This window comes from Staurois parvus, unplaced genomic scaffold, assembly GCF_062004578.1.
Source record: "Staurois parvus isolate SC_StPar_1 unplaced genomic scaffold, SC_StPar_1.0 ptg000842l, whole genome shotgun sequence".
Lineage (NCBI taxonomy): Eukaryota > Metazoa > Chordata > Amphibia > Anura > Ranidae > Staurois > Staurois parvus.
The window spans coordinates 17869-32298 of record NW_028318638.1 but is presented as its reverse complement, the minus strand read 5'-3'; the positions used below and the strand labels follow the sequence as shown (position 1 = coordinate 32298).

Here is a 14430-nt window from a genome sequence, read left to right as displayed (position 1 = left end):
CTCCTGTACTGTGTCCTCAGTCTCTGGTCATCTCCTGTACTGTGTCCGCAGTCTCTGGTCATCTCCTGTACTGTGTCCGCAGTCTCTGGTCATCTCCTGTACTGTGTCCGCAGTCTCTGGTCATCTCCTGTACTGTGTCCGCAGTCTCTGGTCATCTCCTGTACTGTGTCCGCAGTCTCTGGTCATCCCCTGTACTGTGTCCGCAGTCTCTGGTCATCCCCTGTACTGTCTGCAGTCTCTGGTCATCCCCTGTACTACATCCGCAGTCTCTGGTCATTTCCTGTACTATGTCCGCAGTCCATTGGTTCAGAATATTTTTTTTCTTGTTTTTCTCCTCTAAAACCTGGGTGCATCTTATGGAGTGAAAAATATGGTATATCAGAGGGAATTGTTTAATTAAGGAATACAGTAATTTACCCCGTATACGCCAACTACGTTATGCCAAGAACACTTTGTTACCAGAATTCTTATGTATTTTCTGTGTGTATCTTCCTATGTACCGTCCCATGTGTTCAACTATGCTGGTTTAAATGATTTGACCTCTTTATTATTGTACTGCATTGTCTGCTGTACAGGATGTGCTAAATAATAAAAAATACTCCGTTATTGGTACCATGGAACACCCCCTTTCTGCCGCGTACAGTGGCTGAGAGTCCTATAGTCAGACCCAATAGCTGTCACACAGGGACAGAATGGGACCTAAACAGAAACATTCAGGAATCACAGAGGTGGTGCAGGGACTGTGGGAAAGGTCAGCATACAGCTCCTGGTGATTCCTCCTATCTTGTACACCAAGTCTAGTCAGAGTAAAGTACAAGTCTGCTATGAAAATGGAACTCCAGTCATCTTACAGACAGGGAGGGTGTCAGGAATGGACTTGCCAATAGTGGTGGGACTCACCTGCCTTGTGGACTGCAGTACCAGGGCTGGCCAGCGGGTGCTCTCAACAACCAGAGGTTCACTTCGGCAATTAGCCATCACCTGGGGCTGATTGCAGGTGGTGTATTTAACTTGTTGCCGACCGCAGATAGCCAAATGACGGCTGCACTGCGGCCGGCCAGTTCTGGGTGGACGTCATATGACGGCCTCCCAGAACGCGCTCTCCTGCGCGTCCCAGGGGGCGCGCACCCGGCGATCTCCGTGAACGCTGTGTCCTACGGACACAGCTGATCACGTGATGTGGTAAAAGGCCAATCACAGCGGCCTTTTACCACCTGATCAGCGGTGTCCAATGACACGCTGATCAGAGGGAAATGCAAGTGCCGGTTCTCGGCTGCACTTTCCTCACGCTGTCAGATCGTGAGGAAAATACTGCCGAGAACCGGCAGTTGTCAGAGCGGGGATCGGCACCGATCATCAGGGCACTGATGATCGGTGCCCAGCAGTGCCACCCGCAAGTTCCGCCCACCTGTGCCCAGCAGTGCGCCCACTAGCTCCGCCCACCTGTGCCCAGCAGATCACCCACCTGTGCCCAGCAGTGCACCCACCTGTGTCACTCTGCAATGTCACACACCTGTGCCCAGAAGTGCCACTCACCTGTGCCCACCAGTGCCACCCACCTGTGCCCACCCACCTGTGCCCACCAGTGCCACCCACCAGTGCTGCCAGTCAGTGCCACCAGTCAGTGCCCAGCGGTTGTGCCAGTCAGTGCCACCAGTCAGTGCCCAGCAGTGATGCCAGTCAGTGCCTTCTATCAGTACTCATCATCAGTGTCACCTATCAGTGCCGCCTATCAGTGCTGCATATTAGTGCCGCCTATCCGTGACACCTCATTAGTGCTGTCTATCAGTGCCGCCTATCCGTGCCACCTCATTAGTACTGCCTATCAGTGCCCTTTAGTGCTGCCTATCAGTGCCGCCTATCAGTGCCCATCAGTGCTGCCTCATCAACGCACATCAGTGAAGGAGAAAAATTACCTGTTTGAAAAATTTTATAATAGAAACAAAGAAACTTTTTTTTTTTTTTTAATTTTTGGCAATTTTTTATTTATAGCGCAAAAAGTAAAGCGCCCAGTGGCGATTAAATACCACCAAAAGAAAGCTCTATTTGTGAGAAAATAATGATCAAAATTTCATATGGGTACAATGTTGCATGACCGCGCAATTGTCAATCAAAGTGCGGCAGCGCTGAAAGCTGAAAATTGGCCTGGTAAGGAAGGGGGTATAAGTGCCTGGTAGGCAAGTGGTTAAGGGATGGCCAGACCTGCAGTCTGTGCCTTGGTGTGTGGTTTTCCATGGGCCCCTGTATCTTGTAACCTGCATTCCTGTTTCTGCCTGACTTGTTGCCGACCCTGCCTGATCCTGACCTCTGCTGACTTCTCCTGTTTGATCCCTGGCTTGTGACCCTGACCATTCTCTGCCTGACCCCCTGTACCTACCTGTCCGTTAGTTGCTGTACCCGGCTCGTGACCCGACTACTCTCTGCCTGCTCATCCTGTACCTACCTGCCCGATAGTTATCGACCCGGCCTGCCTGACTACGTTGTGCTCTATATGTGTATGTACCTGTGTATCTATATCAGTTCAGGTTTGGGTTTGTTTCACCTTGTTGTATGTATTTGTGTTAGCTTGGGGTTTGGTGCACTGCGTTTATATTTGTATTGTTAGTCTCAATAAATTGTCTTATTTATACCATATCTGAAGCCTGCGTTTCCCTGTGTCAGTCCACACACCTCTGGTCACACCCGCATCCCTGACAGAGGGGTAATACTGCAAAGTTATCATTGCTGGGTCCATATTAAGGATATCACCTCCCCATGTCTGGCGAGGTCACCGCCACAGGAAGCAAGAGGACCACTTTGCTGATATGAACAAAAGTTTGGCTGGAGGTCTACTTTACAGACCACAAACACTCTGACCCTCCTGGATTATGTCATATGCAGTTGATATCACTGAGAAGAATGCCATTTTGTGTTATTTACAGAAGAAAAAAAAAAATTATATATACATAAAATAATGCTATGAATCAAATACAGGGTGACTACTTACCCATAGCCCAGGTCAAGACCAGCTTCATGCGCTGCCTTTATCTCTGCAATTGAGTGAACCACAAAGAAGAAACAATTTATTAAGAAACTTAAGATAGATATCCTAATATTCTATCAATCTAACACAGGGGTCTCCAAACGGTGGCCCGGGGGGGGTCAGATGCGGCCCTTTGTCTGCTTTTATCCGGCCCTTAGGGCACTTTTCCTGCCACTAACTACACTATTCCTCCCACCGACACCAACAAAGGGGCATAATTCCTGTTATTAATATTCACAACGGGGCAGTATTTCTGCCACTGACACCAAAGATGGGGCAGCATTCCTCCCACTGACACCAACAATAGGGTACTATTCCTGCCACTGACACCAACAATAGGGTACTATTCCTGCCACTGACACCAACAATAGGGTATTACTCCTCCCACTGACACCAACAATAGGGTACTATTCCTGCCACTGACACCAAGAATAGGGTACTATTCCTGCCACTGACACCAACAATAGGGTACTATTCCTGCCACTGACACCAACAATAGGGTACTATTCCTCCCACTGACACCAATAGGGTACTATTCCTGCCACTGACACCAACAATAGGGTATTACTCCTCCCACTGACACCAACAATAGGGTACTATTCCTGCCACTGACACCAATAGGGTACTACTCCTCCTACTGACACCAACAATAGGGTACTATTCCTGCCACTGACACCAATAGGGTACTATTCCTCCCACTGACACCAACAATAGGGTCCCACCAACAAAGGGGCATTATTCCTGTTATTAATATTCACAATGGGGCAGTATTTCTGCCACTGACACCAAAGATGGGGCAGCATTCCTCCCACTGACACCAAGAATAGGGTACTATTCCTGCCACTGACACCAACAATAGGGTACTATTCCTGCCACTGACACCAATAGGGTACTATTCCTCCCACTGACACCAATGATGGGGCACTATTCCTGCCACTGACACCAACAATAGGGTACTATTCCTCCCACTGACACCAACGACAGGGTACTATTCCTCCCACTGACACCAACAACAGGGTACTATTCCTCCCACTGACACCAACAATAGGGTCCCACCGACACCAACAAAGGGGCATAATTCCTGTTATTAATATTCACAACGGGGCAGTATTTCTGCCACTGACACCAATGATGGGGCACTATTCCTCCCACTGACACCAATGATGGGGCACTATTCCTCCCACTGACACCAACAATAGGGTACTACTCCTCCCACTGACACCAATAATAGGGTACTATTCCTCCCACTGACACCAACAATGGGGTACTATTCCTGCCACTGACACCAAAAACAGGGTACTATTCCTCCCACTGACACCAATGATGGTGTGCAATTCCACCCCTAATGCCAAAGATGCACTATTTTCCCTCACAGACACCAGTACAATATCTACTCCCAATGGGCACAGTCTGCCCCCCTGATGTCTAAAGGATAGTAAACTGGTCCTTTGTTTAGAAAGTTTGGAGACCCCCGAGCTATAACAATACAGACACACACACGTTGATAAATTTGTGTTGAATCTAGGAGTCAGTTAAAAAAGTTAGGAGCCAGGTGGGGGGGCAGCATGACAGGTGGTGGACAGAGGAACAGGAGGGGGAAGTTACATGGGAGGGGGTAGCATCACAGGCAGAGTAAGTGTCATGGGAGGGGGGCAGAGTCTCAGGGGCTAGGCACTGTCACACACACCTTAGGAATTACCAGCCCTCCCAGCTATCACCTGTCAAGCAGCAGGATTTGGTGGCTCCAGTGACTCCGGTCTGCATGTGGTGCTCCTCTGGGAGGGAGCTGCATGTGTTGGTGGCCACTGCCATTAAAGGCAACATTCATGGGTTCCGGTGTCCTCCGTTCCATGGGCTCTCCAGGGAGGAGCGGGGTGTGTGGCTGTATGGTGCGGGGCGGGCCTGCGGTGTCCTCCAGAGGGCTGGCTTTTGTAGGGCTATGCGGGGAGCAGGGGCGGACTGACCATTTGGAAACTCGGGCGCTGCCCGAGGGCCCGGGGTCAGTAGGGGGCCCAATGAGATGCCCCTGGTACCTTTTTCATAGGCTTTTTTGAGTTTGGGCAAGGACACAGGGGCCCCATGATCCCCTATTTCCCAGGGGCCCCATGAGTTGTCAGTCCACCCCTGGCGGGGAGTGATGTACACCAATGGGCTCTACCTGAACTTCGGGGGGTACCAGGACACTGAGCTAGGCTTCGCTCTGTGGGGCAGGAGAGAAGGACTGGCCGAGGGCGCAGGGCAGTGTGGGCTAGCAAGGACCCAGGTGCCAGGGCCGTGTTTCTGGATGCTGTGGTGACCTGGTACCTGGGATTTGTCAAGCCCTGTGTGTGTGTGTCTGTATATATATATATATATATATTAAAATTTATTTTTTTACCATTGACACACTTTCAAATATTTTTTACTTTTAAATATTTATAGAGGCAGCTATGTTAATCCTCTTACAGCAGACCCTCCTCTATAATATACGGACAAGGTCTCAATCTCCAGTAGCCTTATGGCTAATAGAGTGCTATTTAGAGGGGAGGAGATAAACCCAAAATCAAACATTATCTTGCAGCTTACCAATTCTCAGAAGTGGTGGCTGCATTCGTTTTTATTTTCACCTGGTGATCAGGCCAGTAAGTCTGTTTTTCAACAGAACAAGCTGTTCTGCAGATGTAGCAGTTAGAAACCATTTACCACCGACAGGGGTGCTCAGCTTTCTCAAAAGAAAGAAAAAAAACTGTTTGCTGTAACTGCATATGAAGTATTAGCTGGAGTTTGGATTCAATTTGTTAGTGTATTTAAATCTGCTAAAGTATTGAACACCGCCCTCCCCCCAGAATAACGATGCTGCTGTCCAAAGGTGCATCTCTGTTGCTCCTCCATCCAGAGTGGAGGCACTCTGATACAGGAGGTGTGTTACAGGCCAGATCACAAGGTGAAAACGGCTATAGGAATAGTGCTCTATTGTTGGTGTCAGTGGGAGGAATAGTACCCTATTGTTGGTGTCAGTGGCAGGAATAGTACCCTATTGTTGGTGTCAGTGGGAGGAATAGTACCCTATTGTTGGTGTCAGTGGCAGGAATAGTACCCTATTGTTGGTGTCAGTGGGAGGAATAGTACCCTATTCTTGGTGTCAGTGGGAGGAATGCTGCCCCATCTTTGGTGTCAGTGGCAGAAATACTGCCCTGTTGTGAATATTAATAACAGGAATTATGCCCCTTTGTTGGTGTCGGTGGGACCCTATTGTTGGTGTCGTGTCAGTGGGAGGAATAGTACCCTATTGTTGGTGTCAGTGGCAGGAATAGTACCCTATTGTTGGTGTCAGTGGCAGGAATAGTACCCTATTGTTGGTGTCAGTGGGAGGAATAGTACCCTATTGTTGGTGTCAGTGGCAGGAATAGTACCCTATTCTTGGTGTCAGTGGGAGGAATGCTGCCCCATCTTTGGTGTCAGTGGCAGAAATACTGCCCTGTTGTGAATATTAATAACAGGAATTATGCCCCTTTGTTGGTGTCGGTGGGACCCTATTGTTGGTGTCGTGTCAGTGGGAGGAATAGTACCCTATTGTTGGTGTCAGTGGCAGGAATAGTACCCTTTTGTTGGTGTCAGTGGCAGGAATAGAACCCTATTGTTGGTGTCAGTAGCAGGAATAGCACCCTATTGATGGTGTCAGTAGCAGGAATAGCCATCACATCTAATGATTGGTATGCTGCAATGTGTTAATGGTTTGGTTTTGGATTTAAAGTCATCAGTTTACCCCTTGTTGACTTCCTGCTGCAACTTTCTTTTTTTTTTTTAGCTTACAGACCGAATCTAATTAAAGTATAACTAAAAGCAAAAATTTTTTTTTTTTTCGGATAGAGTGGAAAGGGATTAGAACCCATCAGGCTTTTATTGCTGTCTGTGCCCCCCTTAGGGAGATACACCCTTTCCATTTGTCCTGTTTACCATTCCCATTAAAAGTGAAAGTGAAAGAAAATCCCAAATGTTGGGTTGTTCCAAAAAACTAATAGAGGGGAAATCTTCCAATGGGAACGCTAGTTTTTGTGACCCGAAAGGATTTCTTTAATTTGAAAGGATTTCCTCTCACTTCCTGTTTTAACTATGGGACAGAAAGTAAAGAGAAACCTCCCCCATGGGACACAGATGGCAAAAATATATATATGACAGGGGTTATAACCCTCCCTTACTCTATCCAAAATGAAAAAAAAAAATTTGGCCTAGAGTTCTACTTTAAACACTGAAGGTGGTCTTGCTGTGTTCTCATAGCATCCCTGAAGTGTAATGGGTTCCAGTGAACAAAGAGGAACTGAGGAGGACTGTTTAGAATTTTGGGATATCACGCATTTAGGTCTACGTGGTCAAATTTTCAGTGGGTGTAAGGTTTTCTGTAATGGCATGCAGGTATGATGGATAAAATACCTTGAAATGTTAGAACATCTCTACTACGACCGTCATGCATGATTCCTCCTCGGTGATCCTGAGAGTGGAGACTGTGGCCTCCAGAAAAACCTGGACGACGATTCTCTGTAATGTTTCTTTCCTCAAATGCTTGATGATCTCGTTGCTGATAAAATGGTTTGGAAGGGACATCGCGATCACCGTGGACATCAGGGAATAGTCGTTCCCTTCGAAGGTCAGGTTGAAAAGCAGAATCTTGAGGCTGTATGTCGTCATAATGAAATGATGTCTCACCTCGGTGCCTTTGAGAAAGGAGATCACCAGGAAATCCTGAAGAATGGCTCTGTGTCCTCTTTTGACCCTCTTTAGATGGCATGTCAAAATCACCCTCTGATCGCCTGCTTTGATCATGCCTAAAACCAGTGTCACGGTCCTGGTTTCGTACTTGATTGCTAGCATGCCTGGGGCCACCTTGTAACGTTGGTGCGCCTCGGTCATCGGACTGAAATGCCCTCTCATCTCTGTGCATTCGAGAGCTGCGGTCTCCAGAAAAACCAGGATGGCTTTGTGTCCTATTATGGCCCTTTAGGTCATCTCGTTCTGCTTGACGATGGGATGGTTCCATAGATGACATATCAGGGTCACCATGTAATTGTTCACTTTGCCGAAAGGCAAAGTCACGGCCATCATTTCTTACTCGGTTGTCAGTATGCCTGGGGCCACCTTGTAACTTTGGTCCTGGTCTGTCATACTGAAACCCTGTTCTATCTCTGTGCATTGGAGTGTTGAAATTCTGGTCACTATGAAAATCTGAAGGATGGTTCTGTGTTCTGCCTTGGCTCTCAAAATCACTACTACCTACTTGTTGATGCAATGGTCCCATAGATGGCAAATTAAGGTCACGATGAGGATCACTCAGTAGTCGTTTGCTTTCATCACGCTGGAAAGCAAAGTCACGCTCATTGTTCCTTAACTGGATGTCAGAATCTTTGAGGCCACCTCGTCTGTCATCTCGCTGAAATGCCATCTCGTCTCTGTGCATTTGCAAGCTGGGATCACGATCACCAAGAAAATTTAAAGGCTGGTTGGGGGTCTTATCTTGACCCTTATAACCATCTCTATTAATTTGTTGACGCAACGACCCCATCGATGGCATGTCAAAGTCACCACGGGGATTATCCAGTGATCGTATGCTTTGATCAGGCTGAAATGAAAACTCACGGTCATTCTTCCAGTCTTGGTTGTCGGGATGCCTGGGACCACCTTGTATCATCGAACCTTGTCTGTCTTTATCGCGGTCACCAGGATAATTTAGAGGATGGCTTGATGTCCTATTTTGACCTTTAAAACCATCCCGATCTACTTGTTGACGTATTGGTCCCATAGATGGTGTATCATGGTCACCCATGATTTGATCACGCTGAAGAGCAAAGTCACGGTCATTGTTCCTTAGTTGTCTGTCTGTATTCCAGAGACCACCTTCTAATGTTGGCTCTTGTCTGTCATTGTACTCAAATGCTGCCCCACCTCTATGCATTTGTGATTGGAGACTGCGGTCACCATGTGACGGTTCCCTAAATGGCAAGCCCGAGTCACCACGGGGATTACCCAGCGATTGTGTGCTTTGATCAGGTGGAAAACCAAAGTCACGGTCAATACCGGTACGCCTGGGGCCACCTTCGAACGTTGGCCCTTGTCTGTCATCGTATTGAAATGCCGTCTCGCTTCTGTGCATTTGATAGCTGGAATGACGATCACCAGGAAAATCTGTCCTATCTGTGAATTTCCTACTATCAGGATCTCTTTGTTGGTATGAAAGCTCCATGGGTAGGCTATGATTATCTTCACGATTATGGTGATCACTGCGACTGTCATACTGAAAACCAGAATCACCATGGCTCCTTAGTGGGCGGTTCATATCACTGTGGCCATCTTGTCCTCGTCTGCCATCATACTGGTCGCGCTTAAATGGTAGGTCACCTTTTTGGTCATCAACGCCACTCCTTAACATTGGCCATTCATTGGTATGAAGAGGTTTGGCCTTAGAGGAGGTAGAGTTTGAATCTGGATTGTCCTGTTCATCCTCGCTCGATGAGAGATCTGGGATTTGGGAAAATGGAATATTTTTAAATCGTACAGAAGACAAAGCGGCAAACATATACTTTAGTTTTATGTAGACACAAATGTGTGAAGTCGCACTACAGTGCTGTATCTTTCTTCAATATGTTAACCCTTTTCGCTGCCAGAGCCTTTTTTTTTGCATTTTTTGCACACGTTTTAAAAAATCAGTTTAGGCCTGATGATTACACAAAATCCCCCAACATTATGTTTTCTGAAAGCAGACACCCTAGAGAACTAAAAATTGGTAGTTCCATTTTTTTATGTCACACAATATTACCGCAAAGGTCTAGAAAATGCAAAATTTAAGAGAAACAAAAAAAAAAAACCATACTAAAGCAAACTTTAGGGTAACAAAACGCAATGCATTACCCAAATTTTTGGTAAAAATATAGAAAACAAAAGTAAATAGATACCCAACATGTGAAACCTTATAGGCGACGCTTCAAAAGCCCCCTATGGCTCATCAGTTTAGTGATACGGAGGAGGTCTTGCACTAGAATTATTGCTCTCACTCCGGCCTGCATGGTGACATTGAACATGTGTATCCCAATAGCTGTTTTCACAAGTAATCACCCCCGATGCATGCGTTTACGTTCGTACGTGCGTATATGTGGGGGCGGGGTGGGAGCTCAGTTTTTTTTTGGGGGGGGAGGGGGGTTTATTGTGCTTGGGTGTAAGTATTTTTTTGCAAATTTTTTTTTTCCACTTAACTTTCTTTTTATTCATCACATAGGGGACAAAAAGGGGTGATTTTTTGGGGACAGGTTCCCTCTACTTAGACCCTGCATATGTCTCCTCTGGGCTCCACTCAATATTGCAATACATTGCTTCTCGGCTATTCTAGCAGGAGAAAGTGACAGGTGACCTGGAAGTGACATCATACACGCCGCTTTCCTAGCCACAGAAAGAAGGGGAGGAGAGCGGATGAGAGTCCGCTCTCCTCCCTCCCCACCACCCACCGGTACCTACTATGTCAGCCCCGGGCCCACAGATGGGCAAGCGAGGTCTGGAATACATGCGGGGGGGGGCGTGCGCAGAGTGGGGGGGGGGGCGGTACTGGGGATGTGTGGAAGCAATCGGGTGTGTGGCTTGCGGCAATAAAAAAAAATAGTTTTCTGCGTCTTCCTTGCGACAGGAGTGCCATAGGCTGCAATGTTAAAATCAATTGAGAAAATATATATAATAAATAAACAGCGCAAATCAACCTCCTTACCACATAATCAGAATTATATTCTAAAAATTGTGATAAATTAAGTAGTGATAATAATGTCCAAAAAAAAATAATCTATAAAATATATATAAATTTGTGCAAGAAATGATATATATATATCACATAAATAAAAGTTCTTTCTTTCCATAAAAAATCAAAAATGATCTTCTCCCAAAAGAAATGTGCTTCCACCAATCACCAGTGTGAAATCAACATCAACCGCACTCACCAGATGTTAGTGAGTGTTGCGCCTTTAGGATTTTAGGGATCCTACACCACCTTTAAATCTTCCAGAGCTCATTTTCAGTTTGTATGGCTTGACGTAATCCTTCCACTTACTCCTAATAGAAGCTCTCTTCAGACTGCTGCATCTGCCAATGTGGGTGCCAATGCTGGGACAGCCAATGTGGGTGGCATCCATCGATGTGACTGAAAATGCTGCGGCCAATGTTGTCATGAAACTGTCAGACTCTTTCACCCAGCAGTCTCAAGAGAGCTTCTATTAGGAGTAAGTGGAAGGATTACATCAAGCCATACAAAGTGAAAAGGAGCTCTGGAAGATTTAGAGGGGGTGTAGGATCCCTAAAATCCTAAAGGCGCAACACTCACTAACATCTGGTGAGTGCGGTTGATGTTGATTTCACACTGGTGATTGGTGGAAGCACATTTCTTTTGGGAGAAGATCATTTTTGATCTTTTATGGGAAGAAATAACTTTTATTTATGTTATATATAATTTCTTGCACACATTTATATAGATTTTATAGATTTTTTTGGACATTATTATCACTATTTAATTTATCACAATTTTTAGAAGATAATTTTGATTATGTGGTAAGGAGGTTGATTTGCGCTGTTTATATATTATATATATTTTATTATCAATTGGTGTATTGCACCAGTGCACAGCAGCTTACTTTACCTCTATTTTTTATTGAAAGGCTTTCCTGTGCGCTTGGGTGTGAGAGATATACAGTCAGGTCCATAAATATTGGGACATCGACACAATTCTAACATTTTTGGCTCTATACACCACCACAATGGATTTGAAATGAAACCAACAAGATGTGCTTTAACTGCAGACTGTCAGCTTTAATTTGAGGGTATTTACATCCAAATCAGGTGAACGGTGTAGGAATTACAACAGTTTGCATATGTGCCTCCCACTTGTTAAGGGACCAAAAGTAATGGGACAATTGGCTTCTCAGCTGTTCCATGGCCAGGTGTGTGTTATTCCCTCATTATCCCAATTACAATGAGCAGATAAAAGGTCCAGAGTTAATTTCAAGTGTGCTATTTGCATTTGGAATCTGTTGCTGTCAACTCTCAAGATGAGATCCAAAGAGCTGTCGCTATTAGTGAAGCAAGCCATCATTAGGCTGAAAAAACAAAACAAACCCATCAGAGAGATAGCAAAAACATTAGGCGTGGCCAAAACAACTGTTTGGAACATTCTTAAAAAGAAGGAACGCACCGGTGAGCTCAGCAACACCAAAAGACCAGGAAGACCACGGAAAACAACTGTGGTGGATGACCGAAGAATTCTTTCCCTGGTGAAGAAAACACCCTTCACAACAGTTGGCCAGATCAAGAACACTCTCCAGGAGGTAGGTGTATGTGTGTCAAAGTCACCAATCAAGAGAAGACTTCACCAGAGTGAATACAGAGGGTTCACCACAAGATGGAAACCATTGGTGAGCCTCAAAAACAGGAAGGCCAGATTAGAGTTTGCCAAACGACATGTAAAAAAGCCTTCACAGTTCTGGAACAACATCCTATGGACAGATGAGACCGAGATCAACTTGTACCAGAGTGATGGGAAGAGAAGAGTATGGAGAAGGAAAGGAACTGCTCATGATCCTAAGCATACCACCTCATCAGTGAAGCATGGTGGTGGTAGTGTCATGGCGTGGGCATGTATGGCTGCCAATGGAACTGCTTCTCTTGTATTTATTGATGATGTGACTGCTGACAAAAGCAGCCGGATGAATTGTGAAGTGTTTCGGGAATATTATCTGCTCATATTCAGCCAAATGCTTCACAACTCATTGGACGCTTCACAGTGCAGATGGACAATGACCCAAAGCAGACTGCAAAAGCAACCAAAGAGTTTTTTAAGGGAAAGAAGTGGAATGTTATGCAATGGCCAAGTCAATCAACTGACCTGAATCCGATTGAGCATGCATTTCACTTGCTGAGGACAAAACTGAAGGGAAAATGCCCCAAGAACAAGCAGGAACTGAAGACAGTTGCAGTAGAGGCCTGGCAGAGCATCACCAGGGATGAAACCCAGCGTCTGGTGATGTCTATGCATTCCAGACTTCAGGCTGTAATTGACTGCAAAGGATTTGCAACCAAGTATTAAAAAGTGAAAGTTTGATTTATGATTATTACTCAGTCCCATTACTTTTGGTCCCTTAACAAGTGGGAGGCACATATGCAAACTGTTGTCATTCCTACACCGTTCACCTGATTTGGATGTAAATACCCTCAAATTAAAGCTGACAGTCTGCAGTTAAAGCACATCTTGTTGGTTTCATTTCAAATCCATTGTGGTGGTGTATAGAGCCAAAAATGTTAGAATTGTGTCCATGTCCCAATATTTATGGACCTGACTGTATGCAATGTTAAAATCACCTGTTGCAAGGAAGTTGTTTCTTTGTATTATCTTTGCAACTTTGGCAACGACTTCAGAGGGTTTTGTACGTTCAATAATATTTGTCACACTCTGTATTATAATTGGCCAATGTCGCAAAACATCAAAGTCACATGTAAGTCGCATCAAGCCGCAAGCAAGTTGCAAAGTCACACGACTTTGGGGTTACAGCAGTGTGAACCGAGCGTAGGTGGATTAGTCAGGTAAACAATCCACATGGGATTAATCCACGTAGGTGGATTAGTTAGGCAAACAATAAAACATCAGTTTTTGCTTCCCATCTAAATCCAAACCAAATTTTATCCCGCTCATTTCAACCATGGCCAAATTTAGGTCAAAGCTTGGCAGCTTCAGTTTAATGGATAAGTTCACCTTTTGTGAATATGGGTGTAACATGTTACTGTAGCATGGCGCACACACTCCCTGATCCCCCGCTGCGACAACGAGCAGGGGATATCCTGCTTGCTGTCACAATTAAAACTTGTGACAGCCCGCCCAACTATGTCATTCATTCACAGAGTTCTGTGAATGGGAAACTACAGGGTGCAGCAACATAACCTCCTTTTTTCAAAACGCAATAAAACCCATTTTATGAATCAGAATTGTTTTTATTGTCTTTAATAATGTAGGTACATATCTAAAGTTCTGTTTTACACAGTTTTGAAAATCATATCAGGTAGGTGACACCCCCCATTGTCCATACACTGAATAAGTGAATTCAGCCCGGTATGTGAACATGTTGGAGGAATTTGTTTTTCCACGACTTGATGAATTGGACTTAGGGGACATTTGGTTCCAACAGGACGGACTTCAAGAGCATCAATGGCTGTTTTAAGGGAACACTTCCCGGAGCGCCTCATCTCAATAAGGAGCGATTTGGAGTGGCCAGCCCGCTCCCCCGATTTGGCCCCTTGCAACTTTTTTTGGGGTTTTTTTTTTTTAAATCCCGCGTTTATGTAAACCGTCCAAAGACCCTACAAGACCTGAAGGCCAACATCCGTGCAGAAATTGCCAACATACCCGCTGCTATGCT

At 45.5% G+C, this 14430-nt stretch overlaps 1 protein-coding gene across 2 annotated transcripts in view; it reads right to left on the bottom strand.

Annotated features, from left to right (window-relative positions):
* Positions 1-14430, bottom strand: part of LOC149443604 (uncharacterized) — a 70747-nt gene that overhangs the window by 40209 nt on the left and 16108 nt on the right. For both annotated transcript variants that reach the window (XM_089655483.1, XM_089655484.1), the window contains exons 4-5: positions 7433-9511; positions 2987-3029 (exon numbers count right to left, since the gene is read on the bottom strand). In XM_089655483.1, the coding sequence (XP_089511609.1) occupies positions 2987-3029; positions 7433-9511 (2122 nt within the window). The remainder of the gene's footprint in view (positions 1-2986; positions 3030-7432; positions 9512-14430) is intronic.